We start from the raw sequence: 27,594 nt of genomic DNA on the forward strand, positions 1-27,594 counted from the left end.
CCGGGCAGAGGGAGCAGGGGGACCGTCTCCCCGCTGCCATTGCCAGTCCACCCCACGCGAGCCCGAAGCACAGCTCACCCTGGGATTGAGGCCGTTCTCCCAGCTGTGGTGAGCTGCTGCCAAGCCTAGAAGCAACCCCGGCTGGGGGACACGCTGCCATGGCACCAGTTCTGCGCAGGCAAAGGACAGGCTACATGGCAGCGGTGGAACCCTCTGCCACCGAGACGAACAAGCTGTGTCTAGAGAAGCAAGAACTAGGGCACTAGGTTTAGCCTTTGGCTTTCAAAGCAGCAGGATTAAATAAACGCCGCCTAAAAATGAAGTCCTGGAAAGCCGGACATGCAGCGGTGAGGAGGTGGCAGCAAGTGCCGCGTGGCACGGCGGGCGCCAGCGCTCCTGGATCAGCTGATGAGCGGAGCCGAGCGGTCGTTCGTCACCGTTGGCTTCAGCTGGACGTTGGCAAAGGGGTTTCTGCAGAGAAAGAGGAAGACAGAGTTTAGCAGGAGGGATGGTGGCAGCAGGGGCCTGTGAGGACGGGGCACCGGCGCAGTGAGCGTCAACCTGCTGAGACCCCAAAAAGCTTTTGCTGCAGAGCCCAGGCGGCTCGGCTCGCTGCAGCAGCTGTGCGGGGTGTCCCTCGAGGGTCAGCCCAAGCCCCAGTGGGGCTGTCAGCCAGCCCAGGGCCACCAGCCCTGACCCCCCTCGGTCCAGCAGCATTTGGGAAGGGATTAAGCTGGAGATGCTCTGCCCTGCAGAGCCTTGGGCCAAGCTGGCCCCGCTTTTCTGCCTCTATCCCAGTTAAACCTATGGTGGATGTAAGAGATGAGCTGGCAAGGGCGCCGCATATGGGATGTTCTCCTCCATCGCTCTGCAGCAGGCCCAAAACTGGGGCTGCCAAGGGGGCTCAGGGCTCGAGAAGCTGCTCCAGCCCCCCCTGGCTGGGCTTAAGTGGGAGCCCCCTGACATCAGCACCGTGCCACTGTGGGAGCAGGTGGCTATGGCTCCCTGTCTGCCATGGGCTGCATGGGGACCCCCCAGCCAAGCTGTGCCAGCTGAGCAGCCTGTGAAGCAGCCAAATATCTGGGGCAGCAGAGCCCGGGAGCGCCAGGTGAGCCGGCTGCACTGGAGCTCGGCAGGGCCACGAGAGCCAGCACAGCCCAGCTCCCGGCAGCCCACCCCCCTGAGGGATTACCTACCTGGGGCATCCCCAGAGCCATTCCAGTGCCCCCAGCACCCACTGGCTATGGCAGCGTGCTCCATGTTCAGCCCATGGCTGCACACAGCATCTGCAAATTGCACAGGTCCCACGGCTGGGACAAGGGCTGCTGTGTGGGGTGCTGTGACATGGGGAGCACTCTTACCTGCCCTGAGGAGGTCCCCTCTGTCCCCTCCTGGCAGGATGGGCAGGATTTAACTCCCAGAGGATGCAGGCAGCTATGGGGGTACCACTGACTGCCTGTGGTGCACAGTCACCCTGTGCTGTCTGCAGCCATCAGGTCCAAACCTGCACCAGGCACAGTGGCCAAGGGAGCCACCGAGCACCCCTGCAGCCCCCTGCCCCCCTGCAGCCCCTGCCTCTCCTGCCTGCAGGCAGACAGCCCTCCCCTGCCTGGCTGGCCCCAGCCCTCCCTGGGGAGCTGCGCAAACCCTCTCCTTCCTGCAGCGGTGGCAATGGTGGTGTGCCTGCACCGGCGAGCCCTGCTCGGCCCCCAGCACTGCCACAGCTGGGTCCCACGGCTGACAGGTCTCCCCCATGGGGCACAGCCCTGCTGTCCCCAGAGACGGGCGCAGGCGAACCGTTAGCCACACAAACAGGACCGTGGGGTTAAGCCACATCAGGAGCAGCCGTGGTTACTGGCGACCTCCCCCTGGACCCAGGCAGCTTTGGGACATCCCCAACCACCTCCTGTGGGGCACGGGACAAGGCCTGGTCCCCGCAGGCCCCCTGGAAGGGCGCTCGCTGCCTCCCCCCGGTCATCCCTCGCCTCTCCACATGTGCTTTTGCTTTCCTCAGAAGATAAATGGCTTTTGCTTAAAAATAGGGTAATTAATTTCGCACCTAATTAATGCAGATTCTTAGATCACTTCCCCCCCCCCCCCCCAGGATGCCAAAATAGATTCTCAGGACTGGAGGGAGTGGAAAGGTTGCTTTGATGAGTCACCAGGGGTTATTATTTAACTATTTTTGTTCTGGCAGACAAGAGCCATTGGGATGGGAGCTCGCAGCATTGGCAGCCACAGGGAAAACAAGCTCACAAATCAAAGAGAAACAGGAAAGGGGCTCTCCTGGGCTCTGCAATGCCAGCGAGGTGGGTCTCAGCTCCTGGGAAAGCTCCTCCATCCCTGCCCTGGGGCCACAGCCGGGGTGGGGACCAGGAGGCTCCCAAGATGTGTCCCCAGGGCACTATACAAGCAAAAGAAGCTGCTCAAAAAACTTGACATTAGTGCGGATCTGCTCTGTCCCACAGGAGAGGGCTGGGTCCGGTGATGCAGCGCCTAGGCACTGGTGGGACAGCGGACACCTACAACCAAAGAAGCTGGTTATGGGGAGCAGGGGAAGCAGCAGGAGCAGGAGGAGCAGCTCAGCGTCCCCAGGGGAAGCGTGGCCCCAGCAGGCTGCCCGGCGTGGCAGCGGTGTGAGGAGCCGTGCAGATGCAGTGCGGTCAGACCCGGAGCTCCCGCCACCGGGATGGGGACAAGCGGTGACTGAGGGAGGGGATGCACTCGGCCGGGTGCAGGGGGGGAAGCAGAGCGGTGGCACCGTCCCCGTGCAGCCCCACGGCCTGCCCAGCACCAGCGCACCCAGGGCTCAGCCCCCCCCACCAGACCATCAACTTACTAACTACGGACAGGGGCACCTCAAAACCTGGCCACTTCAACATCGGGGCTGCAAGGGAAAGAGAAGGCAGGTTGGAGGACACCGGGATGCGCTCCGACCCCTTGACGGGAACAGAAGGTGTTGGTTAAGGAGACACGAGGTTTGGCTTTTGATGTGAGCACCCATCGGCTGCACTGCACACAGCACCTCCGGGCAGAGGAAGCAGGAAGAAAAAGAAGAAAAAGGAGGAAAAGTCATGTTTATCAAGTCACTGGTGCTGCCCGCCGGCTCCCTGCAAGGAGGGGAAGGAAGGGCACGGCCACAGCCGGGGCGCCGGGAGCCACCTGCAGAGGGGAGAGGCCAGGCACGGCAGGGGCTACGGAAGGGAGGCGGGGGGCTTCCTTCCCCCTGCCCCAGCCATCGCAGCTTTCCCACCACCGCCAGGATGGGAAAGCGCAGCCGTGGCATGCGGCAGCATCCCCTCCAGCCACACACACAGGAGGGACCCGGCCCTTAAACAGTTTTAGCTGCTCCCGCTCAGCAAAGCTGTTTAAAGCCTTCAGGGGCTGAGCACAGGCAGGCAGCACCCAGCATCTCCGACAGCCACCAAATGCCAAGGGGATGGAGAACAGACAAAAAAAAAAAAAAAAAAAAAGGGAAAAACCCCCAACAAACATGGCAATGTGCAACGGGCAATGCAGGCAGTGATGGGCAGCACACAGGCACGGCAGCTGAAAAAGACACCGAGGCCCAGCTCAATGCAATAAATAAAACTTTTATTCAAACAATAACTCAGTACAGGGCACATTTCTCTCTGGCTTTTAAAAAAGTTTTTTCAGCACTTCACAATCTCCATACAGGCTTTGCTAGGCTGGGATTCCCCCCCCCCCCCCGCCCCCTACGTTCAGTCATTCAGCAGGAAATATTCTGGGTTAAAAATCTTTAGCAAAATTAGGACATTAATGCAGGAGGGTCTAGTCACAATATGCCCACAGGCAAGTATATAAAACAAAAACTTGTCTGTGTGTGTGTGTCTGTATTGCCAGCAATGTCCCAGTAAACAGGCAATGTAGGAGGTTTTAAAAATCACATCAGAAAAAGAAAGCGTGTACAGCTTTGCAGTGAAGACAGCCACGGGCACTGGAAGGGCAACGGCCAGCCTCGGCTGGGGGAGCGGGACCCCAAGTGCCGAGGCAAGAGCCCCCTGGGTGCTGCCGAGCCCCCTGGCACAGCACGGGGGCTGCCTTGCTCAAGCCCAGTGTAGGGATGCGAGCACGCCCGTGGACGGCTCAGCGCCAGCCCCCAGTGCTAAACGTGAGGTAACAATACTTGCTACAAAAAATATATATATATTTATAAAACAACCAGGAGTGACCCTTCCAGGGGGGGATGCCAGCTGCACCCCGCAGCTGGCAGGACCCCAGGTGAGAAGCAGCCCTTTCCCCAGGGCAGGAGCCCTGCCCTATCTGCTTCTCCCAAAGCCACTGCAGCAGGCAGTGGGATGGAAGCGGATGAGGCCAAGGGGGACACATGGGGCTGCTGCCCCCCACCCCCCCCACCCCCCCCGGGAACAGCATCTGGGCACGGGCATCCCAGATGCTCAGTAACAGTACGGACACCAGAGGCCATGCATATTTTTTTTTTTGTTCCAGTCTGGGAGGTTTTGTCCAGGCTGGCACGCAGGGGCTGGCATGCAGCCCCAGAGGAGGGATAGTGCATCGCTAACATTCACACGGGAGTACAAAAACCGGGTCCCACTACAATGTAAACTGCATCCAGGCTGCTTCAAAGTGAGCACAGACCGATCGGCAGTTTCTGCTCTGAAAAGGCTTCAGAAACAAGGGCACTGTGAACACCAGGGAGGGGTGGAGAAGCACCATGGTTTCCTTGAAGATCACAAGAGTTTAAAATCCAAAAGTAGAGAAACAAGGGGGAAAAGGAAAAAAAAAAAGAAAAAAAGAGGGAAAGAAGCAGAAAGCTCTTCCAAGCAGCAAGGGCTGCTGCTAGCCAAGGTGTCCTCACACCGTTGATACCAAACTGCTGCTGCCGCTGTGGAACAAAGCACAGGAGACTGCCAGGGGGGCCGGGAGTGCCAGCGCACGCCACGAGGTAGCACTGTGCCCAGGAGCCCAGCTCCCAGCACGACACCACGGGGACTGGCACCAACACCCTGGCGGGCTTGACCCCTGCCCATCACTGCTGGGCTCGCAGCCCATGCCTGTGGGCTCAGGTTGTCCCCAAGAGCGAGACCTGGTGGTTCCAAGGCAGAGGGAATGGGGACAGAGGAGCCGCTGGGTGGGAGAAGGTGTCGGGAAAGACCCCGGGAGCACGCACTCTTGGGGGCATCACTATCTGGGCACAAGCCCAGAGGAAGTTGGGGAGATGCAACTCTGGAGGAGCACAAGCCTTGGTGGGGTGCAAGGTTGGGGACACAGGGGCTGGCCCCTGGGACCTGCCCTCCTCCCCGGGGAGACTCTGGGTCCCTCCACACTCGCAGACAAAACCTGCATCGCATCCTCTACCACATAGCCCCATCCCAGCCACTGCCTGCCCCCAGGGAGCCCATGCAGGGACCCCCGTGGGGACACAGCACCACAGCTTCACGCAGAGCCAACACCAACAGTTCAGTTCCAGGTAACACAACAGGAAGGTGAAGTCTTACCTGCTGACGGACCTTGTCCCGTAGTCATCGAGACCCTGTGGAGAGGAGGGGAGGAAGCGCAGTGAGGGGTGGGGAACGTGGGCTCAGGTGCCACTGGGGGGGTCACACAAACAGACCAAAGTGCATTGGGAGCCAGGGATACCAGGGCCGAGGGGCCAATGCATTTGGAGAGGAAAGGGAGACACAGAGATGATTTGAATGGGATACAGACAGCGGGTAGTAAAGCTGCTCCGCTCTTGCAGAGCGGGACTTTTATCTGGCAAGACAAGGGACAGCAAAAGCTCAGAGAGCCCCAGTGCGCCCTGCCCAGCCCTGCCGTGGCGCACAGCTCCAGTGCCTTCAAGATGCAAGACACTCGAAAAAGAACTGGATAAGTCTGAGAGACACTAGTGAGATGTTCTGTGGAGGGAGGTGTTTGTCTGTATTAAATCCCACCAGAAACCCACAGGGTTTTGGACCATTTTCTCTTTCAGTTGGTACCAAACAGCCTTTGCAGCGGGGAAGGACCACACTGGCCTGAGGAGCAGATGGGGACCGGGCTCAGAGGATGTGCCCTGGGGTATGACTGCGGAGCAGCTCTGCTCTCCCTGACAAGCATGGCACTGCTCCAGGAGGAAGCAAGAGCCACTGGTCTCCGAGCTGGCACACGCACCAGGGATCAGAGACCTGTGTTCCCACCGTCCTGGGAATGCTCCCAATCACAAAACCTCAAAATCAGCAGCAAACCCAGCAAATGGCAAGAAGTGGAGCTGCACTTCTGTCCCATCCCCTGCAGAGAGGGCCACATCCTGGCTGGAGCTGCCACCGCTCCAGAGCGCCCTGCCAAAGGGTTGGGTGCTGCATGGCCACCTCTCCCCACCTGCTGGCACATGCTGAGCACTCTGGGGAAGCCAGCATGGCTCATTCCACCATCTCATCTGGTGGGGAAGCCCCACTCTGCCGATGGCTCCTGGGTTAAGCTGACCTCATCCACGTGTGCATCCTCCCCAGGTCGTTACCTGAGGAGCCCTGAGCTTGTTTTGGACAGCCACCAACACCCTGGCTGGGTCTGCCCCAGCCTCGTACACTCATCCCAGTGCCCCCACAGGACCATCACCAGCTTGAATTGGCATGTGCCAGAGAAAACGCTTCCAGCTGCCTGTGAACAGCCTGTTTCTGGTGGGAGGCTCCCATGGAGTCGGCAAGTGTTGTCCTTTGGGGGTTTACGGTGCTGTTTTGTGCCTTTCACTTGCTGCACCTTGCCTGTTCTACCTAGGTGAGCCAAACCGGCTGGTCCTCCCCATCTACTGCTCCTGCTCTCTCCCTGCATCCCCTTGTCCCTTTTCCCTAGGAGAGATGCTCAGCAGGAGTCAAGGCCCCAGGCAAGGCACATGTGTCACCAGGCAAAAAACAGCCAACTGCCCGTAAATCCCAAGGGAAACATTGCGTGTGTTTGGACTTACAGCTGTCGACCTAGTGTAAGGTTTGTAGTGAGCCGAGGGTGGTTGGCAGAGGCCACTGGAATAGTCTTTAATTGCACACCCATAGGGCATTAGGTAGTCCTACAAACAACGAACACAGGTTGGAGAGCAGCCCTCCTGCACCCACATGCCACCTACACCACGCCAGGATGGAGAACGCGCTTTAACAAATTTCATCCTTCTGCTTTAAACCCACAGGCAGGACGGAGAAGTTGCAGACACCCGGGCCACCATGCACCGGGCTGCAGCAGGGATTAACACCCAGGGATTTGTTCAAGCATCTCCTGTTTTTATAAGAGGTTCCCGCCCACCCCCTCCCCCCAGAGTGGGAGAAGCCCCCAGGGCCCGCGGGCTCACCTGGGAGAAGGCAGGCACAGCCACGCTGTACGGCCTCTGCTTGAAGGTGTTGACGCCCTGTGCCGGGAAGGCTTGGGAGGCCATGCCGTAGTCGGGCGGCGGGATGGCGATGTCGTCCTTGTCCAGCAAGTTGCCGGTGCTGCTGCTCTTCCCTTGCTGCAGGCTGGGGGGGGGGGGGGGGGGGGGGGGGGGGGGGGGAGCCCAAGGCAGAGGCATCAGCACAAGCCCACCCCAGGCTGAGACCCCATGTGGCCAGTCCACCCGTGGCGGGGGACCCCACAGCCAAAGCCCCCCGCCCCAAACCAGCTACCACCCGTCTGCACTGGGAGTTATTCCTAACGACACTGCTGTGGGGAAGCGGGGTACTCCCGTGCTGAGCCCACACGCCTGCCCCAAGAGGGGCGCAGGCACCCACCCACCGATGCTCCTACCTCGCGTGGACGCGCTCGCTGCCATCATTGTCGAGGACCCTCGTGTAGGAGAAAGGAAACCAGCCCCTCCTGAAAGGCAAAGGCAGGGCATGGAGCCGGACCCACGCTGTTCGGAGGATCCAGAGGCTGCACCCAGGTGCAGCGGTTCACGAGGACAGCCACCGCACTCACAGTTTTGTTTTCTCGCTCTCCCCGTAATGCCAGCCGTCCCTGGCCTCTGGCACCAGCAGCGTGATGAGGTCACCCTCCTTGAAGCTCAGGAGGGTGCTGTTATCTCCGGCAGCATGAGAGAAAATGGCCTGCACCCTTGTCCTGCCATTCCTCTCGAGCCCTGCGGCCATGGAGCTGGAGCGCGGCAGTGTCTTGTTTTCAGCTGGTGGGAGACAGAGACCACTGAGTGCCTCGAGTACCGGACACCGTGGCCATGCCCAGCCTGGCACAGCCAGGGACGGGGCAGCCCTGCCAGGAGAGGTCCCTAACCCTGCTCATTTCACCACAGGTGCCAATACAGCCTTCAGTGTGACTCACACCTTCCTTCCCCCTTCAGCAGGATCAGACCACTGCTCTGGGCATCGCCCACCAGCTGTGGCAAAGGGAGCAGCCTCCCTGTGTGCAGAGATTCCTCAGGATTCTTCCTCCTGGAAATCCTGTCTGTGGGCTGAAAGCCCACCCAGCCAAGAACCCACGGCAGAGCCCAGCTCCGCTCATTTACTACCCCCCAGGTCCAGAGGCACAAACAGCACCTGACACTAGAAGGATGCTCCCAGTCACTGCGCGGCCACCACCAGCATCCCTGGGGACCCTGCGCACTGCGCCCGGCCCCACCAAGCTCCCTGCCAGCGCTGGCCAGCCCCGCGGCACCCCACAGCCCCGGCGTGGAAGGTGGAGCCTCACCTGATGTGTAGCTGTTTTTTGGTGGCACGTTTTTGCGAACTGGGAGTGTATTGGAATAAGAGTCACTCAGCTGCTTCTGAGGCTGGGGAGGAGATAAAGATTTGGGCTGTGCTGGCTTCATCTCAGACCACTGGTTGTACCCGTCACTGTCTGGGCCTGAGACTCCGTTCATCACCGGCATGGCCTCCTGTGCCGACATGCGCTACGGAGAGAGGAGAGGAGGGGGGGGAGATGGGGAACATCTTCATTAGGGCATTGCACCACTGCTCCCACAGTGGGACCAGCTCCTGGGAAGGGGGTTCACAGCAGACTGGAGCTTCAGCCTGGTCAGGTCCCCACCTAGGTGAGCAGGGGGTCACCCTCTGCAGTATTTTACTGCTCCAAGCTGCCTTGCACCTGAAATCCCTCCCAAGCTCCACTGCTCAGCTTGTGCCCCCACCACACATCCGGGGGGAGACCCTTTTCTGAAGGGCCTTTCATCCCATGGGTCACTCCAACCACTTTCTCCCACTGTTACTGGGGTACTTTGGTTCAGCCTCACAGCTCTGGGACCAGTCCGGCCAGATGGGTCCAGCTTGTGGGGTCCCCAAAGACCCCCGGCAGCTCCTGCAGCCTGCACCCCTCCACAGCTCAGCAACTGAAGCTAGATGGGACAAGGACAGGCTGCCCATCCCCATGCCAGGCTCCTTCCCACATCCCAGGGCAGTGCGTGCACGGAGCTGCCCACCTCTGTGCATCAACAACAATCCAACAAAAGGCAACTTGCTGAGGACAACGGTGACACTGGCCTGGGCTCATCCCTCCAGCTTTGCTCAGAAGGGCAGGACAGCTTCCACCACGGAGATACTTACTCCTACAAAAGGTGCCAGCTCCGGGGGAACAGGGAGAGGTTTGGCACCAGGGATGGGGTCAGAGATGATGAGGTTGGATTTGGATGTAGACAGAGGACTGGGCATAATGGTGCCATTGCTGCTGGCAGCCATCTGCTGCATCAGCTGTATAGCACGGTCCGGGATCTTGTTGGGATCCGAGCAGGACTGCTGCCACAGCGGCAGCTTCTGCGTCAGCATCTCCTTCCCCTGCAACAGAGAAGAGAGGCATAAGGGCACGGGGTGTGGAGCAGGGCACCGAGCTCTGCATCCCTCCCTGGGCAGCACTGTGCAGATCCGGAGCTGGCCTGATTCTGGCCACAAGACTGATCAGCTCCTCCATGCATGGCACAGACAAGACAAAACACAGGGACTTAGCATTTCCAGCCTCTGACGGCAGCTGAGCCAGGAAGGTGTCATGAAAAATGGAAAGGAGGAAAGGAAAAGGTAATTAATCTCCCCTGCTTATTCCAAGACATCCTGCACAGGGCAGCTCCAGGAGCAGAGGGGCTGCGGGAAACTGGGCAGGGTGCTGGGCTCCTCATGGAACAGCACCACTCAACTGAGCAGAGCAATAAAGCCTGACCAAAGGCTGGGCAGCGCACAGCCCGCACCGTGCTGTTGCCCAGGTCCTGAGGGATAAGCTTCTTGTTCAGGGCTCCTCAGCTCCAAGACCCTCCAGCCCCAGCACCCTGCAGCTAATCCCCACCGTCCCCTGCCTGTGGGCAGCACTGGCAGCCACCCACCACCACGCTCTGAGCCAAGGGGAAAAAATAATAAAAATAGAGCTAAGCTTGCCCTTATTCAGCTATATACCCATGATGCACAAGCATGCATCCCATAGTGTGACACCGGGGGAATGTCCCAAGCTGGGTCACTCCCCAGCTAAGGGCCAGGCAGACCCTCAGGCTCCTGACTCAGCACCTCTCGCCCCACAGCAGAGGGTGACCTGCGTGGCTTCGCAGCTGATCTCACCTGGAGACAACTTGGTCCCTGTGTATTAAAAAAAAAACCTCTAAAGCCAATTTCAAAGTCCCAGAACATTTCCCTGGTATCGGCCACCGGCTCCAGATGCGGCACAGCCTCACCACCCAGACTATGGCTGCTGCCAGCATCCTCTGGGAGCTGCTGGCAGCAGCGGAATGGCATTTTTAGCCGGCAAGGCCCACACCGGCTGCCAGGCTGCTGCAGGGCCAGGCACCCACGTAGCACATATGCCCATCAAGCTCTGGACGAGCCACCTGCAAAGTCCCTCTTGCAACAATCACCCTCCATTTGCTGCTGCTGCAACAAGTTTTTGGTTTCACCATGCCAGAACAATGCTGCAGGCACAGGCACCCTTACGCCGGCTGCCCCTCACCATTCCTGGGGAGGATTTTTTTCCCTCCCCCCTCCTGCACTACAGGAGGGGTTTGCATATGCCAAGCATAGATCCAGCCTGTAGCGCAGCGCGAGGACAGCACTGACTAATCCAAACTCCTTCTCCTGCTCCTCAGTGCCAAGCGCAGTGGTGACAGATGGGTGCTGTGAGCGATGGGGGGTGGCGGTGGGGAACAACCAGAACAGAAGCACAAGGCTGCGGGAGCAGCACTGGTGTTCCCAGCTCTCATCCGGATGGATTCTGCTCTGGACTAGCACAGGGGGCTGCCACTCCCCAGGCTGGTGGGCAGAAGCTCCAGCCCAGGAGACATGGGATGCCTGGGAATGGGCAAGAGGGGGTTTGGAGCAGCATTTAGTATCTGGTTTAATCCCCGCCTTTGCTAAGGCCAGGGCTGGAGTGAGCCTTGCCAGGTGGGCATCGCCGCCCCCACTCCAAGTGGGAACATCGCCGCTTTGTATTTCTTCTGCTTTTGCAAGTCACTGACACGCAAGGAACCTGAGGAGCCTCTGCTAGGGCAGAGCCCTCAGACCTCTGTGACCATGATGCACAGGAGAGCTGAACCCCAGCCACCCACCACAAGCTCTCCTGTGCGGGTGAAGCTGCATGGCAGAGGGGCTGGCATCGCCTGGCTGAGCCTGATGGCGGCATACACTGCCAGCTCTGCCATCAGCACCGCCGCGCTGGCACTCTGGCAAACCACAGTCGGTCCAGTCTACCTCGTGCAGCCAGAAGCTGCTTTGAAACGCAGAGCGGCACCCATGGGAGACGTTTCCCTGCGTCAGAAGGGCAGCACCACCCCAGGACAGCCCTGCCTCTCCCAGGGCACCTTGCCTGTGGGTCACCCACTGATGCATCCTGCCGCCCGTGCCACCGGGGCCACACCAGCTGCAGCTTGCAGGTTATCAGCTTCCTCGGTAGGCAGCGGCTCGTGACAGCAGCACCCACCCGGTGATGGGGCAGCCAGGACCTGCAGTGGGCCGCAGGAACACGGCAGCAGTGGGGCTGACTCACCTTGGCATGGTAAGTGATCGCACTCTTTGCTACTGCACACTGCTTCTCTACCAGGAAGCAGAACCGTCTCCTCTCTTCTGTAAGAGCTGTCTTATAGCCGTCAGAGACGTAGTTTTCCAGCTCACCTTGCTTGTTGCTGATGGCTTCAATGTACTAGAACAGAAAGAAGAGCAAAGAGATGGCTGCCTTCCCCGCTTCGGCCACTGAGCGCCTGCCCCTCTGTGGGGCTGGCAGGGGGGCCAGCAGGCAGGGTGCCCCCCCCCAGCACCAGACATGCACACATGTGCCTGCGTGGCCCCTCCAACCCACCCTTACTCATCGGAGCTCCCCACGCAGAGGCGCTGACTCAGCGCGTGGGCTGGCAGCCGCGGGCGGCAGGACGAGTTGTACCGCGTGCAGCCGCCCTCTCACCAAACAGGGGCCCGAGCCGTGCCGAGGCACTCATACCACCAGCAGACGCCGAGGAGGTTGCCTTGATCGCCAGGGGCTGGCAGCAGCCCCTGTAACCCCCTGCTCATCCCTGCCAGGCACCGCAGTGCACAAACCACCATGGAACCCAGTCTGGGCTGAATGCCTCTAGCATCCCCTCTGCTGCTGGTGCCTCCGCTGCATCTCTGCCTGCATGGACGCTGGGGAGCTGGGGGCCGCAGTGGGACAGCACGTGAACCCCTCCACCACACACAACCATCAGCAACAGTAGAACTACCAGCAGTTTGCATTTGCTGATCAGCCACAGCGTAAGTGGTGCAGGGAACATAGGGACAGTGCCAGGGCAGTGCTGCACGCTGGCACAGCACCTCCCTGCCCAGCTGCAAGGGGATTGCCAGGATGGCCAGTCCTTGATGCTGCACCCCAGGGCTGTGCAGACACCGGGGTCCCCATCAGCACAGGGCAGAGATGCTGCAGACCCAGCAGCGGGATGCTTCTTTGCTGGCACAGGCTCCTGCTCTGCCTACATGACTTCTGCCAGTGTGGCTGCGCCACATGGGGCTTTGCCAGCACCGTACGGGGCATGGAAGCAGCACATGAGGCCGAGCTGAGGTAGCCCAGCTGCTCAAGCTGACCTGCGCGATGCAAACTTGGCGCACAGGCTGGTTTCAGAGCAATGCCTGGGACTGCGGCGCTGCTGCTCGGCCACACCACCAGCCGCCCTGAGCACAGAGGGCACCAGATGTCCCCAGCTCCCCAGCCTGGTCATTTTCTCATCCCTCAGTCCTCCTGGGAGGCCCCCAGTGCTCCTCTGCAATAAGCTTCCACCCTTGATGTGGCACTGGGAGAGCAGCCACCAAGCCTCTCAAGGAGGAGCATCTCCCTTGCCCATCGCTGTCCCACCCTGCAACACCTCCTTGCCACCAGTTCTCCCCTGGGCCAGCAGCTCCCCACTGCAAAGCCACTAGCAACCACGCAGCCCAGGCACAGCTAAACCTGCTCCAGAAAGTCTGAGCTTCTGAGAAATGAATTAAACTGGAAATTCAGGGCCCAAAGCAGCTTTACTTCTTTCTTCATGTTTAACAGTTATTTTTAGCGTGCTACAATATTTATTACCAGACACATAAAATGGAACAAACCTCAACAAAAGCAGTGAGATTAAGCAGCACACCAGACTTCAAAGGGGGCTTATTTCAGAGCTGGAGCTCCCACCCTGCCTGGACCATCCTCCCTCAGAAGCAAACCCTGCACAGAGCTCATGCCAGACCCAGCAGGTCTTGGGTCTCCCCACACACAGCACCACAGGTAAGGGAAAGGGGGTCAATATGAAATGGGTAAAAAACTGGTTTGCAACCAATAACCCTGTTTTAAGGAGATTTTTTTTCCCCAAATGAGAAAATCCAGTGCAAGCACCCCGTTTAGGGAAAGAATTAAGTGAAGGTAACAGAGCTGATGGCACTGGGTTGCAGAAGCAGCAATAATGGAGGTATGTGCATCACCCCCAAGCAAAGCCGTGAGGAGAGCCGAGCTGGACAGGGGCTGGCAGGGATACAAGGGAGGGCACCAGGAAAGCCAGCAGGCAGCTGTGCTGTGCCAGCAGCAGGCACGGAGGCACTAAGGCTGGCACAGCACAGGGAAGAGGCGGCAGCAGCCCCGGGCACATGCCAGTGGGTGGGAGCAGGCGGCCGTGGGAGGACACGCTTGGTGCGAGCAGGGAAAGCATCACTCCCCAGAGTGGGCTTGGGACAGAGACACTACCGGCATCACGCCGCCTCCTCCCGGGTATTATTAGCCCCTGGAACAGCACAGGGACAGAGCCCAGAGGCACCAGCCTGGCAGCGGTGATGGGGAGCTGGGATGGAAGGATGCCCCAGCCCAGGGAGCCCCCAGCTCCCCCAGGGTCCTGGGCCCCATCCCCTCCATCACAGCCTTGCTTTGCCCAGGGCACCAAGCCTCGCTATCCCCACACACCTGCACCACCAGCAGCTCCCGAAAAAGTTTCCTTCCCTTCTCTCTCGAGGGAAGCGGCAGGACAACGGTCCCCCTGTGCAGAGCCCCATTTCTGGAAGGAAAGTGCAACCCTGACAGCACCTGAAATAGCAGGAGTGAGGAAGCAAGCGCAGACCCCGACACCCAAAACTCATCCTGCTTAATTTACTAACTGGGCCATCAAGAACAAGAAGGTGAGGAGTGAAATGAGTCCACCTCCAGCTAATTTAGTTCAGTAGCACAAGGACCATCCCACCGTGATTCAGGTTTCCCCGGATAACCATCCCCAGGCCAGGCACAGCTCTGCCCTGCTACTGCGTGTGTGCAAGACCCCGCTCTAGTCCCAACACACTGCAGCACAGGGGAAATGCTTATCTTAGCCACACAAGATTTTCAGTTTTAATCATGATTTAAATATGCAAGCTAAAGCCTTATTTACATCCTTGATTTCAATCTTGTTTTGCAAGTATACTTTTAGTTATTTCACTAAGGAAAGGCTTGTCTTAATGGCTGCAGCCAGTTAGAACATGTTGATTTGCAAGCAGAGCGCCTATGCTCTAAACTTAGTATTCTCAGCGCTTTATATACTTTATGTAAATATGCCTGATGTGCCATTGATTTATTCAGAGCCTTGATTTTTACATGTTATTACATTACAAGATGGCGAGCAACACTTCGTGTTCACTACACAGTTTTCATTTTGGATTTGCTCAAAATGACAATGGGCTTTCAAACAACGCACAGAAAGAATTTAAATAAAAACCTTGTAAAATATGCCAGATGCACAGGGAAAAAAAAAGGTAATGCACAAAGCATGATATAAGATCTCACTACTGTGTGCTGGGGAGAAATGCTGCCTTTAGTCAGCAAGTGGTGCTTTACCTGCAGGCAGGTGCCTGTCAGGACCATCGGCCTCATGGCCGCTGCTCAGATCTCCTTTCCCCCGGGACAGGGAGGATCCTGCAGCCATCCCGTGTTCTGAACCCCAGAAAAATGCATTTCTCAGCCTGACACGACCTGACAGCTGGCCTAAGAGCCAGGGGAAGGTGCCTCCCTGCCAGCCTCTGTAGCATCCTGAGACCTCACCGACAGGCACGTACCTCTCAAGTGCTGCATTTTTAATTCAGACCTTGATTTAGGTTGCCAGCTTCAAATTCAGCCTTCTAAGCATCATCTAAATAAAATTCCCCAGTTTAAAAGAGGAAAAGCACCCCATTTGGCACCCAAGGGGGCAGGGAGCTGGCCATGGCAGTGGTCACAGCTGTGCCAAAAGCCAGAGCACACACAGGAGCTGCCCAACAGCTCCAGAAACCTTTTCTGGGTTTCTAGGTTGGAGAGGCCTCAAATAACTCCCCCATCCCCCCCGCCTCCTGAACACATCCACTTCCAATTCACCAGGAGCTGCTGACCTAATTAGCAATGTCAGCAGCAGCGCGCCAGGCAAAGGGTTTGGTTTAAGATGCTGCTGTGGCTCAGCTGTGGGAGCCAGCAGAGCCAGGGCTCCCGGTCCAGGGGAGCAGCAAATCTGGGGAGGGGGAGCCCCGGCTGCACAGGTGGTGGCGGCTCAGCTGGGGACCCACCGGATCACCCCCCCGGCCACCCAGTACTGGGGAGATGGGCGATGCTGGAGCAAAGCTCCGTCACACTGGGTCCACCCAAAGCTGGGCAATCTCCATTCAGGAGGCAGCCCATGGAGCTCAAGGGCTCAGACAGTAAGTTAGGAACAAGAGCACATGAAAAAAAATAAAAATAAAAAAAGAAGCTGCAAAGTCCCCACCCCAACAGCTGCTGTCATCCCCCAACACAAAAAAAGCCAGGGCACAGAGGTCCCACTGCTTACTCTAACATGTTCCCAGCACCACTCCAGCGCTGACAGCCAGAGGTGTGTGCAGGTGAAAAAGCATCCCAGAAACATCAAGACCCAAGTTCCTTTCAAGCACATACCACCATCAGGTAGTTAACGCAGGTGAAACAGCAACATCATTACTGAACTTCAGTTGAGCCTTTAATAACCACCCACCCTTACTGGTAAAAAATTAGTTCAGACCATTCTACCCAAGCCAGGAACGCACAAACCAGTCAGGAATGAGCCAAGGGTGATGCTCCTCACCACCGCGCTGAGCATGTGCCGTGCATGTGCATGAGCAGGTGCATGTGCTGCTGCGGGTGACACGGGCTGAGTGAAGGACTGGCCACAAGGACAAGAGGCAACCAGGAGGTGGCAGAAGCCCCAGGCTGCCTTGCAGGGGCCACCAGCCCACCGGGGTGGGTGCAGCAGTGAGTCTGGATAGCAGAAAGCTGGTAACGCTGCAGGGCAGCCCACGGTCGGCAGTGATGCCGAGCAGGGGAAGGACTGTGCCCCCACACCAGCTCCGAACACCGGGCTCTCATCCAGGCCAGCAGCACAGGGCAGGCAGGGATGCAAGACAGGGAAGGGAGAGGACTCAGCCAGCTGTGCCAGACTGCTGCGGCAGGCTGAAGTACCTGGAAGGAATGAACACTGGCAGAAGGGAGGATTTATGTAGGGAACCACAAGGGAGAATAATTAGAAAGTAATGGGATAAAATAAGAAAGAAGTTAGGCTGATTAAGAGAGGAAGAGCATCTAAGCTGTTGAAGTCTTAAGGAAAAACAGCTGAAACCCTTCCACAGCATATCGCCAAACTGAGGAAAAGAGGCTAGGGACTCCCAGCCCCGACAGCTCCTGGGAACAGGGACAGCTTTTCCTCATGCCCAGAATCTGCTTCTTGCGTGGGAAGTGGTGGACCCTGGAGCAGCCTCAGGGAAAACTCTGTCCCCTCCCGGCTCCCTCCAGCCTCCATCATCACTCAAGTGTTACAGATGGAGGGAGGTTGGTCGATTTGTTTAGCCAGACAGAGCGATGCCATATTCAAACCCTGGGATATCAGCGGCTCTTCCCAGCAGAGCATGGCTGAGGAGATCAGAGCTTGGAAATGAGCCTGAGGTGACCTAACGCCTCTTGTAATACAGCAAATTAAGCAGCAGACCAAACCCTCTCCCACAGCAGACAGCACAGGTCACTGTGGGAGCCCAAACACATTTCACTGCCTTTTGCAAGGACAATGCACCCTGCAGAGCCACAGACCCACACTGCCACAGCTGCCCGCTGGTGGATGATTTCTGCGCATCTGGCACCCTGAAGCTCAGCACCTTTCCTGGGGAGAGGACAAAGTCCCCCTGCCCTGCACAAGCACCAACATCTTCAGCCAGTGAAGGTCTTTTAGTGCCAGCACCTGCCATGCTGCCCACCAGTCCCCATGGCTCCAGCTCCATCATCTTGCAGCCAAACCCCTCCTCTGTGATGCTGCAGACACTGTTATGCTGATGGTTATCCAAGGTGAAATCATACGCAGAGTGGACCCTAGGGAGCACAGCCCTGGCAGATGCCCGGCTCCAAGGATGCTGGCCTCGCTGGCCTCCCCCAAGAGGGGCTGTCTCCCCTTGTTACATTGCCTGTCTCACACATCTGTTAAACAGGGCATCAGCCTCATCCTTCCACTGCTCCTGCAAAACTCCATCCACGCACACATGTGATATTACATAAAATTTACAGAAAACAAAACAGCAGGCAAGCACCTTCTCCAGCCAGCTGTGCGGGGGTTTCACGATCAGCTTCTGAAAACGTTTTGTCAGTACGGGGACAGCCTGGATCAGTGGCTTGATGCACAAGGGTTGGCACCAAAGTGCTGATCTGACATGGCCCTGACCTGTGCAGGCACAGGGACCAAAAGACCAGCTTCCCAGAGGGGGCATCTGGGCACCTCAGCCCAGAGGAAAAGAAGTTTAAGACTTCATTTTGCATATTTGTAGCAGCTTCTTGTAGATTTGTAGAGCTGGTTTCAGAAAACCACATTCTGTGCTGGAGCCTGTAGCTCACCTGGGTGGGAGGGATGCAGCCAGTGACCACAGCAGCTGAGTGAAGCCCCCCAGCCACAGGTGCTGGCAGAAGGAGGTGGAGGCTTTCCTCTTCTGCGTGCTACCTCCTTCATAAGCACTCACAGACCACAATGTCAGAAAAAGCTGCTTCAGCGTATGGCTCCATACAAGCAGCACCATGTGGGAACTCCCCCAACGCCCAAAGTCTCCCCAGATGCTTGGGCCTGCAGCGCTGCTGTAAGGGGGGGCAGCGTTGCCAGCACACGCGTTCACAGAGTAAACAAGAGGCAAAAGAAATCTCCAAGGGCTGAGCTCTCCAGCAAGGTCCCCAGCCACGAGCAGGTAATGCCAACGAGCTCTGTGCAAGAAGCACCCACACAGGCAAAGGGACAGCACAGCCGGTACCTCCCACGTGGGGACCCTCTGGTCCCAGCCTGGCCGCAGCAGGACAGTGCTGCCCACGACCACCAGACCCACGCTTCTCCCAGCGTTCCACATCCGCCTCCCCTCCCTGCAGCCCTATGTGCCGGGTTAAGACACACATCCTAACCTAGCTTAAAGCACCACAAAGCCTGGAGGGAGCTACCCGGAGCTACTGAGCTGTTCCATAGTTCTTCCCTATCTGACTTTTACATAAAGCCCTTGTAGCCTGGTTTGTGCAAACTCCTTACCAGTTAGAGCTTCCTGACCTACACCTAAAATTATTTCTCCTGATGGGAATATCAAAATGAGGTTTCAATTACAAAACTTTATAAAACACCCCAGGTTATTTGGCACAGTGGTATTTAATGCTTAAAATATTCCCACAGGAACAGGTGTCAGTGTGGACAGCAGAAGACACATCTGGGCAGGAGCTGAGCACAGCCCACCACCCCCGGCTCAGCACCCCCTGGTTGTGCAGGGGTTGGGAGCAGGAGGGAGCTCCAGCTGCCCCCCGCACCCCCAGCACAGCCCCCTTGCCTGGGTCAAGCGCAGCCTGCCACTGCAAACAGCCAGCTCCAGCGTCCCTATTTAGGATGAATTACTGTCAGCTTTGTCTCAGCCCAATGCAGAAATCCAATTGTTTGTAGCTCTAATATGATTTGATAAATAGTTCAAACCAACATAACTTCATTGTTGAGTGGCTGATTCAATCAAGGTCCCAAATCCATCGTGACCTTGATTTCACAGCTTGGTCATAACCAACACTTAATGAAATTACAGCAGATTAGCTTCCTTGGTGATTGTTTAATCTTAATATTATTTCCATTTTTCTTCGTGAAGTGAATGGAATTGGTTTATTCTCCAGATTTTCAACACAGGTCAAAAAACCCCCAGCACCTCAGTAACTACATAACTAAGATGAGCCATCTCAAGCAATTAGCTGTCTCAGCTTTCGTTCCTCATGTATAACAAAAGCTCTGGACTGATTCATGAGGAATAAAAAGCCTGACTATGGCGACATTCAGTAGTAACAACCCCCAACCACAGCATCTCTCCTGACCATGAATGACAAAGCTTTGGAGATGCAGAATCACACCTGCAGCCTAACTGCACTTTGAGCTGCTTTTAAGCTACATGGGCCATCCTTACTGCAAACCGCAAGGTGCCTTAAATCCCCAAGCACTTTAATCCTGCAACACCCATCCATAAGAACTCCACAGAACAAGCACAGGAGACAGAGGCCAGATGATGTGGGACTCTGACAAGCCTGGATCGGTGCTCTCCATGCAAGTGGCTGATGCAGCTCAGGAGGAGGCTCCCACAAGCATCACGCCGCTGCCTCGCCCCAAGCACACCTCCTCAATCCGCCACACTCCCAAAGCTCACTAGCCATGAGATAATTAGTTTTGTGCAGTGCCTGCACTGGTATTTATTTTACTTTTATAAAGGGGGCATATCTGAAGAGCCATAGGTGAGATGTTTGGGCTGTTTCACTGGGGTTTCTGATCAGTCCCGTAGAGCAAGGAGCCAGCACCACACTGGTACCCTGGCCCAGGTGAGGGCTGTCCTCTGCCACCCAGCAAACCAGAGCCTGAACAGCCCCAAACCTCCTCTCACCTTGGCAGAGGCGAGATGTTATCACACAAACCATGTCCTGGATCCCCCTGAAGGAGATGCCTCTGCCACCACACTCGTCTCACCCACCCATCTCACATACAGGCAGCAACAAGTGGTGAAAAGGCAGAAAAGAGCAATTCTGCTTCCCATAGCATTAAATACGGATGGAGATGATGACAGAGCATCAGAGTCCTGGCTGCCGACTGCTACAGTGGCTTAAATGGATGAGTCTTCAAAAGAAGAGTAGGATGTTATTGCTTTGTTGAAGGAGAAGATGACTGATGTAGCTACCAGGATGTTTCCACCAACAGCAGCTTCTCCCATTACGAGACAAGTAACCTGCAACAGCCCATTAGAAGAGCTGCATCCAGTTCTTGTCCGATCGGTCTGTGGTCCCCAAGTACCAGCCTGATGAATTCTTCAGCTTCCCACAAGCATCATGAGATGCCTTCAGCAGCCTCCTCAGAGGTTGCCAGGGTTTTTACAAGCTGGCCACAGGGGTGGCCCTGGGCCAGCTAAAACCCACCCACATGCAGCAGCTCCCCAGGGTGAGCCACATGGTTCTCCGCTTTAAGCCAGCTGAGAAAGGTTTTTAATGGAGCGAAGCCCCACAGCACAACATCAGCAGCTCCTGCCTCACCAAGCCCAGTCTCACCAAGCCCCGCATAAGGCTCCCTCCTCGGGCCAGTACCAACACCCACATAGCTCCAAGGCTGCACCAGCCCTGGCAGCAACCCCCTCTGTGAGGCAAAGGTAAGAGCAGCATTGAGGATGGCCCAAGACACCCTCTTTTTCCGCTGAAAGGGAATACCAGCACCGCAGCCAGCAGAGAACAGAGGGAAAACTGCCCTCATGGCTCAACGCAGCAATTTAACTTTGTATTTTGATCTAGGAGGAAAATAAGCAGCAAGCAGTTGAGCAGTCTCATAGCTCTTTAAGCTCAAAAGCCATCATAAGGCTTTTTCAGAGATAAGCGCTTCCTAAATACTTACTGCTGAAAGATTAAGAGAATGAAAGCCTGATCCTGTTTCCCTGCCCAAAGCGGCTGTGCTAACAGGACTCCCCCATCCCTGCCACATCACAGCAGGAGGATCAAACCATCGCTCCTCTCCCAGCTACATCGTGCCAATTGCTGGATGGATTTTCTCCTCCTCCAAGTCTGGGTGTGGGATGGGGATCCCTGTGCAGTGGCAGCCTGGGGCAGAGAGGCAGGAGGGGTGGCTCTGGCAGCAGTTTTGCTCTGTTGTCCCTATCAGCAGCTTTCATGGGTGGGGGATAACAACGGTGTGATCCCCGAGTTTCCCCACGCTCAGCTGCATCGCCTAACAGGGCTCCACTCGCTCAGCAGGAATTTCAGAGCAAGGGCTTGCAGAGACACCACTGCTCAGGAGGGGCTTGAGCTGCTCAGCCCTCAAGAACATGCCAGCCCCCACCTCAGTGGGCAGGACCCCCAGGCTGGGGTGCATGGGCTCCGGCCGAGGGGCTGCCAATGGGCATGAGCTTGGTGACTGTGCCCCAGCTCACCATGGGACCTGCATGCCGAGCTGGGGGGGATGACTACAGGTACGTTTTATTCTTCAGTACTCATTCTGATTCACACCACTGAGAGAATGACTGATTTTCCAAATTTTAGTGCAATTAAGAATGTCATTTCCCCAGCACAACCTTCATGTTAACTATCTGCTGATGACTTTAAATGCCACCCTGCACGCAGCCCCCATGAGCCAAGTGCCACCTGTGTTCAGATCCCCTTCAGCACACAAGGTGCATTGTGACATGTTACCAGCCCGCAGCATCCAAGTAACAGATCTTTGTCCCAACATAACACACGCTGTCGTGCTTCAGAAACAAGACTAGCTAGTTTCTGGCTTCAGGGCTCACCTTCCCCTTTTCAAGGCACTACTCACATCACAGTCCTTCGGGGCTGTAACGCACCTGTACTTGCAGCTGCAGCAGGTTTACAGGTAGGTGCATCAGTTACTCATTGAAGTTTGCCACGTTCAGCTGCACTTTTGGCAAAGCTCAAACCAAAGGTTGCAGACTTCAGAAGACACAAGCTCCTGCTGCAAACCCACCAGCAACACCAGTGCTGCAGCCCCTTGGCATGTCCTGCTTGCAGCCCTGGCACCACCAGCACTGGCCAGGGATGTGCCCTGGATGCTCTGCAGTGAGATCCCGACCCCAAGACCCCCCCCAGAGGGAAACCCAATGCCCCAAACTTTAAAACGTGTCCACCCTGCAGCACCAACCCTCCAGGCAGGTGCCGAGGGACCCCAGCCCCACACCGCTGGGACCCAATTAGCAAACGGCACGTGGTTGGTGAGGGAGCCCACACCGCGATCACACCACAGTGATTCACCGCAGCCGCCCCCGGCCTTCGCTGCCACCCCGGCGTGCTGGGGGAAGGGACGCCCCGGCAGCAGGCACAGAAAATATTTAAGTACAACACCATCCAAAGAAAGATGGATCTGGCACAACACGATTAATGATCTTTTTGGGTTCATTCATTAAGAAAAAAAAAAAAAGCCCCAGGAGCAGTGGATCAAGCAGGGTTAGTCACCACTGCACCGCCCAGCACAACATCTGCCATCAGCGGAGCTCACAGCCTCCCCTTCTGCACCGTCCTCCCCCAGGGCAGCCACGAGACCAACCCGCTCCCATTGCCGGCTGCCACCCCCTCCCCTGTCACACCTCCCACACCCCACCACGCTCCCCTAATGCTGCTGAGCCTGCTCCTCCAAAGAAAACTGCGAACCCTTATCTAAAGGCTTGCAGGAGCTGGGCCACCTCTAGCATGTGGTGCTGAGCATCTGCTATGATGACAACGAGATGCTCATCCCCACGCTGCACTGCACGAGGACAATGAGATGCTTGTCCCCCTTGATGTGCCAGCACAAGGTTGACAAGATGCTCGTATCCCCACCACCACTCAGGGTCCTACCTGCAGCTCCTTGTCAGAGTACTTCTGGGGGTTTTTGCTGCCTTGGCTCTTCTTCCGAAGTTTCTTCAGCTCTGCCTGGCACTTGTCGAGCGAGTCCCCCTTGCTTCTTTGCTCCGTCTGGTATTTTTTCAGTGCAGCCTGGATGTGACAGGAGGAAGCTCTGAGCAGCCAAACCCCTGCCTTGGCCACAGCTCCTGCTGCCAAGGGTCAGCAGAAGCAAGCAGATCCCCCCACCCCTGGGAGAAGTGGGATCCCCATGGCCCAGAGAGCAAGGAGGGGCTGCAACAGCCTGACATCAGCTGTTCTGCAAATGGTGATGTGTGTGATGGCCGGGGACCCATCCGTAACTGGGGGCATGAGCAGTGTCTGGGCATGAGCATCCCCCAGCAGGGAGCCGGGCAGCAGGAGGAGACGACGCAGAGATGCCCGAGCCCACGTTTGTGCTGCTGGAGTGCACAACTAACTCACACTCAGGTACCGGGAGTCCAGCTCCACCTTCTGCTCCAGCTGCGTCAGGAGCTCGTTGTGGAAGGACTTGAGCTGCAGGCAGAAAGAAAAAACCATGGTTCCTCAGCAGAGCTGGCAAACCCTGCGCAGGGAGCACCGGGGCAGGCAGGGGAGAGGGTCTCTACAGAGAGCAGAGGCTGATGGCAATGAGGGACAGACAGACACTCAGAGAGGGACCCAGCAGGGCAGAAGTAGATGCTCAAGCAGACCAGACTCTTTGCAGCTCAGCAAATCTGCTTCAACAGGGCTGGTGTTGCCCGGACAAGACATGGAAAACCATTTTGCTCAGCTGCAACCCTGGCAGAGACTACGGCCAGACGGAGACCCTGGCACACCCAGGCTGGGGCACTCACCATCTCCTCCAGCTGGTTCTGGATCTGCCTGTGGACCTCTGCCATCTGGAAAAGCACATCTCCTGCAAAGACAAGATGCAGGGAGGGGGCTTGAGATACTGAGCTCGGGATGACACCCTGGGGCTGGGGCAGGCAGCACCCTGCTAGCATGGGGGGGTCCACAGACAGACCCACAGGTGCTCCTGGAGGACCCCCAGTGCCCACCTTCAGGGAGCTGTAGGTGAGAAGATACTCATCTAGGACAGTCTGACAAACACGTACACCACCTGTAGCATGAAGGGAAACAAGGACAAGCAGCAGCGGGACCCAAGCACTCAGGGGCAGCCCTGCTTGTGACCCGCCATGACAGTGGCCACCCCAGCTATGGCACTGCTTTACCTACTCTGGAAAGGAGCCAGACAACAGGACCAAGAAAGGTCCCTTGTCTTGAGCCGACAGTCCCGATTTGAAAGGAGCAGGCAGAGACAAGGGATGCTGTGCTAACAAGAGAGATGGGATTAAATAGCAATGTTACAGCCAGGAGCTTTACCTGATGCTCTCCTGGCTGCACACACAGCCCATCACCAAGCGCAGAGCACACACATCCCTCTCCCCCAGAAGCGCAGCAGTGCACAGATGCAGCCCTGAGGCTCAGCTCAGGCCACAGGACACAGCTGTGCACGGAGCGAAGCCCCAGGTTGATATTTGCCTCAAAACCACCGGATCCGTTCAACCTCAGCGGCTGAGCCGCATGCGGGCAGCCCTGCCCTGGGCCAGCGAGCTGGCCAGCGAGGGCAGAGCCACTGCATGAGGCTGCTGCGAATGCCAAAGGTCAGTCCCACAAAGGGCTGCCATGGCCAAGGGATCCCAGCTCTGCTTTGTCTCTTCCCTTTATTTTTCTTTTCAAATGCAGAATTCATCAAGTCACACACCCACTGTGATTTTCCTGGGAGGAAGGGCAGTGTCCTGCCTCAGCAAAAGCCCCAGCACAGCCGGAGCCAGACGCACTCTTGGGAGCTGCGGGAGCGTCGTTTAGGAGCCGCCAGTGCTACCGCTCGGCTAAAAGCACGATCCATCTCCGGACCAGAGCAGGCTTTCAGGCAGAGCTGAGCTCTGTCAGCTATTTGTAAGGACTAAGTTAGGAAGCTGTTCCTTCCAGCATGGCAGGTTGCAGCTTCGCAGGAGGCTTCCAGCCTACATGGAGCTGTTTGTAAACTGAAATCCATGAGCCGTGTCTCCGAGCTGCTCCTGTCTCAGGACTCAGCCCCGGGAGGTCCTGCAGTCAGAGGTGGCTGGTAGCTCCCCCACTCCTACACCCACAGGGGCTCTCCAAAAGGGAAGCAGAATCCCCCATCCCATCCCAGAAAAAGCAAAGCAGGTTTTAGTGTATTTAGAGAATGAAGGAAAATGCAAGTCCCCTGCAGAGGCCAGGTCCACCCTGGGTTCCAGGACAACCATATCCTCTGCATGTGGAGTCAAACCTCAGCAAGACTGGGATTAGCCAAACCAGCATCTCACCAGTGGAAGGGAACCATTGGGACCCTCATTCAGCACAAAAACAGATGGCATGTGCTGGGCCAACCCCAGCCCACCACTTGGCCAGCCTGTCCCTGGCACACCACGTGCCTGGGCCATACGCCAGCCAAGTGTCAACACCGGCTGATCGGGAACAACCTGGCCCAATGTTTCTTTGCTCTTGTGGCTGGAGCAATTCGTACTTTGTACCATACATTGTGTCTCAAAGCCTTTTGCAAACATTAAAATCTGATCCCTTTTTGTCCTTGGCAGGCACCAGCCCCCTCCACCACGGGTCGATGCACTAACAGAACCAGCTGTGGCACCGGCCAGTGCTCAGCCAGTGCCAACTGGCACTGGGGCCACTGTCCCCCTGTGCCCCCCACTCAGCTCCGAGAGGATGCAGGGACACACAAAGCATCCCACAAAGCAGGGAGGTGACCAGACACCGTGGCTGCAGCTCTGCTCCTTTGCCGGGAGCAAACCTTGTGCCCAGATCCCTGCAGCCACCAAGACAGCTATAACTTCTACAGCCGTTTTGCAAGGTGCTGAGCAAGGCAGAGCAGCCCCCGGCGCTGGCGTGGAGCAGGCAGCTGGCTGGGCCATTACACGTCTGCCGCCAAGATCTTCACGCATGAACAGGGAGGTCCGGGCAAGGGGTCACCACCACAAGACCGCCAGGAAATTGCTCTCCGGTTGGGCTGCGACAGCTCAATCATGGGAAGTGCACAAATTCCCACTGCAAGGAGGCAATGACGTAACACCGTTGCTTGGCTGAGATTGCTTTTTCAGGAGTGTATCAATGCAAGGGTGGCTCGCTTATTATTTTCAAAGCTTGCACCACCCCCTCTCCCTTTCGCTTCCCGTTTGCCTGGAGTGGAAACCCTGGCTGAGAAAGACAGTGCAGGGCTGGCTGGGGGCTTTCTGGCCACAGGAGCCAAGTCCCAACTCGTGCAGGGACCAGGCGCTCAGACGTGACATCCATATCCCCTAATCCAGCAGCCGGTACACCCAGCACCAGGTCTCTGCCCCCACTGCACTCCTCGCCCAGGGAATTAACCTGGCCCCAGCAGCCAGGGCGGTGCACGGTGCACCTCAGCAGATCTGCATCTCTTTGTTTAGACCTTGTCCTCCACCATCACCTTCCTGGCACAGCATCCCTGCTGCATGCTGCTCAGCACCCCAGCCCGGGCAAGGGGACGCAACCACCCCCACTGTCCCCACCGTGGCTGGTTTGCTGTGCCTTCACCGGTGGCACGGCATGGCCAGCCCGGTGCCAGGAACGGCACAAGGTGAGCATGGTGCTGCAGCTGGTGTGGCGCAGGAAGGTGGTTGGATGCCTGCCCGGCGCTGGGCTGTGCAGAGGCATGAGCTTCCTCCAGAGCCTCCCCCCGGGCTGAGACAGCTCCGAAGGAATCAGCTCCAGGCTTCCCATGGCCTCTGCCATCGCGGGGAGCCCACGTGGGGCAGCAGCAGGATTTGAACTAAATCCCTTAAATAGCAGCTGCAGCACCGTGTGAATTCACATATGGCACCTCCAGCACCCCGATACTGCCACACCACGAGCTGCTTCACCACTGCAAAAACCCTCTCAACCTCGTTAGACATTAACAGACATTTCATCCTGAAACCGCCCCGACTAACCCAGCATGGCAGCAGAGGAGAAGTTAAGCTGTGACTAAGAGATTCCACAGTAGCTGGAAAGCCCAAATATTTCAAACCCTGGCTGGGAAGAGGATCGGCAGCATTGTGCTGAGATACCACAAGGCGTTTGCAGGGCTGGGACCACAGCACACGCCCCAGCAGCAGCACAGACGCCCACGCCACAGGCGTTTTGCATCACCTACCAGTGGTATTTAAGTTACACACAATAATTACTGCTGCGCAGCAGGGCAGAGCAGGGCAGGAGCTTGGGTCACAGCTTAAATTGTGTACGGAGCATGAGCACCGTGCTCACCCTGCTGCCAAAATGCACATCTCATAGGTCAAGAAACCCATGGTTCATCATCTCACCTGAGCCCAAAAGCAAAAATAAAGATGGGGAAGGGCAGGACAGCAGAGC

At 57.1% G+C, this 27,594-nt stretch overlaps 1 protein-coding gene across 6 annotated transcripts in view; it reads right to left on the reverse strand.

Moving 5' to 3' along the window:
- Positions 1-334: 334 nt before the first annotated feature.
- The window catches only part of BAIAP2 (BAR/IMD domain containing adaptor protein 2), a 46,506-nt gene continuing 19,246 nt past the window's right edge, over positions 335-27,594 (reverse strand). The window contains exons 4-15 of one of the 6 annotated variants that reach the window (XM_055696267.1): positions 24,039-24,100; positions 23,647-23,718; positions 23,179-23,316; positions 11,884-12,036; positions 9,474-9,701; positions 8,623-8,824; positions 7,900-8,101; positions 7,729-7,797; positions 7,298-7,460; positions 6,923-7,021; positions 5,481-5,515; positions 335-471 (exon numbers count right to left, since the gene is read on the reverse strand). In XM_055696267.1, the coding sequence (XP_055552242.1) occupies positions 402-471; positions 5,481-5,515; positions 6,923-7,021; positions 7,298-7,460; positions 7,729-7,797; positions 7,900-8,101; positions 8,623-8,824; positions 9,474-9,701; positions 11,884-12,036; positions 23,179-23,316; positions 23,647-23,718; positions 24,039-24,100 (1,493 nt within the window). In that variant the 3' untranslated portion in view covers positions 335-401. The other 5 variants (XM_055696256.1, XM_055696232.1, XM_055696264.1 and 2 more) reach the window with 5 other exon arrangements.

This window comes from Falco cherrug, chromosome 1 (genome assembly GCF_023634085.1).
Source record: "Falco cherrug isolate bFalChe1 chromosome 1, bFalChe1.pri, whole genome shotgun sequence".
In the NCBI taxonomy this organism is placed as follows: domain Eukaryota; kingdom Metazoa; phylum Chordata; class Aves; order Falconiformes; family Falconidae; genus Falco; species Falco cherrug.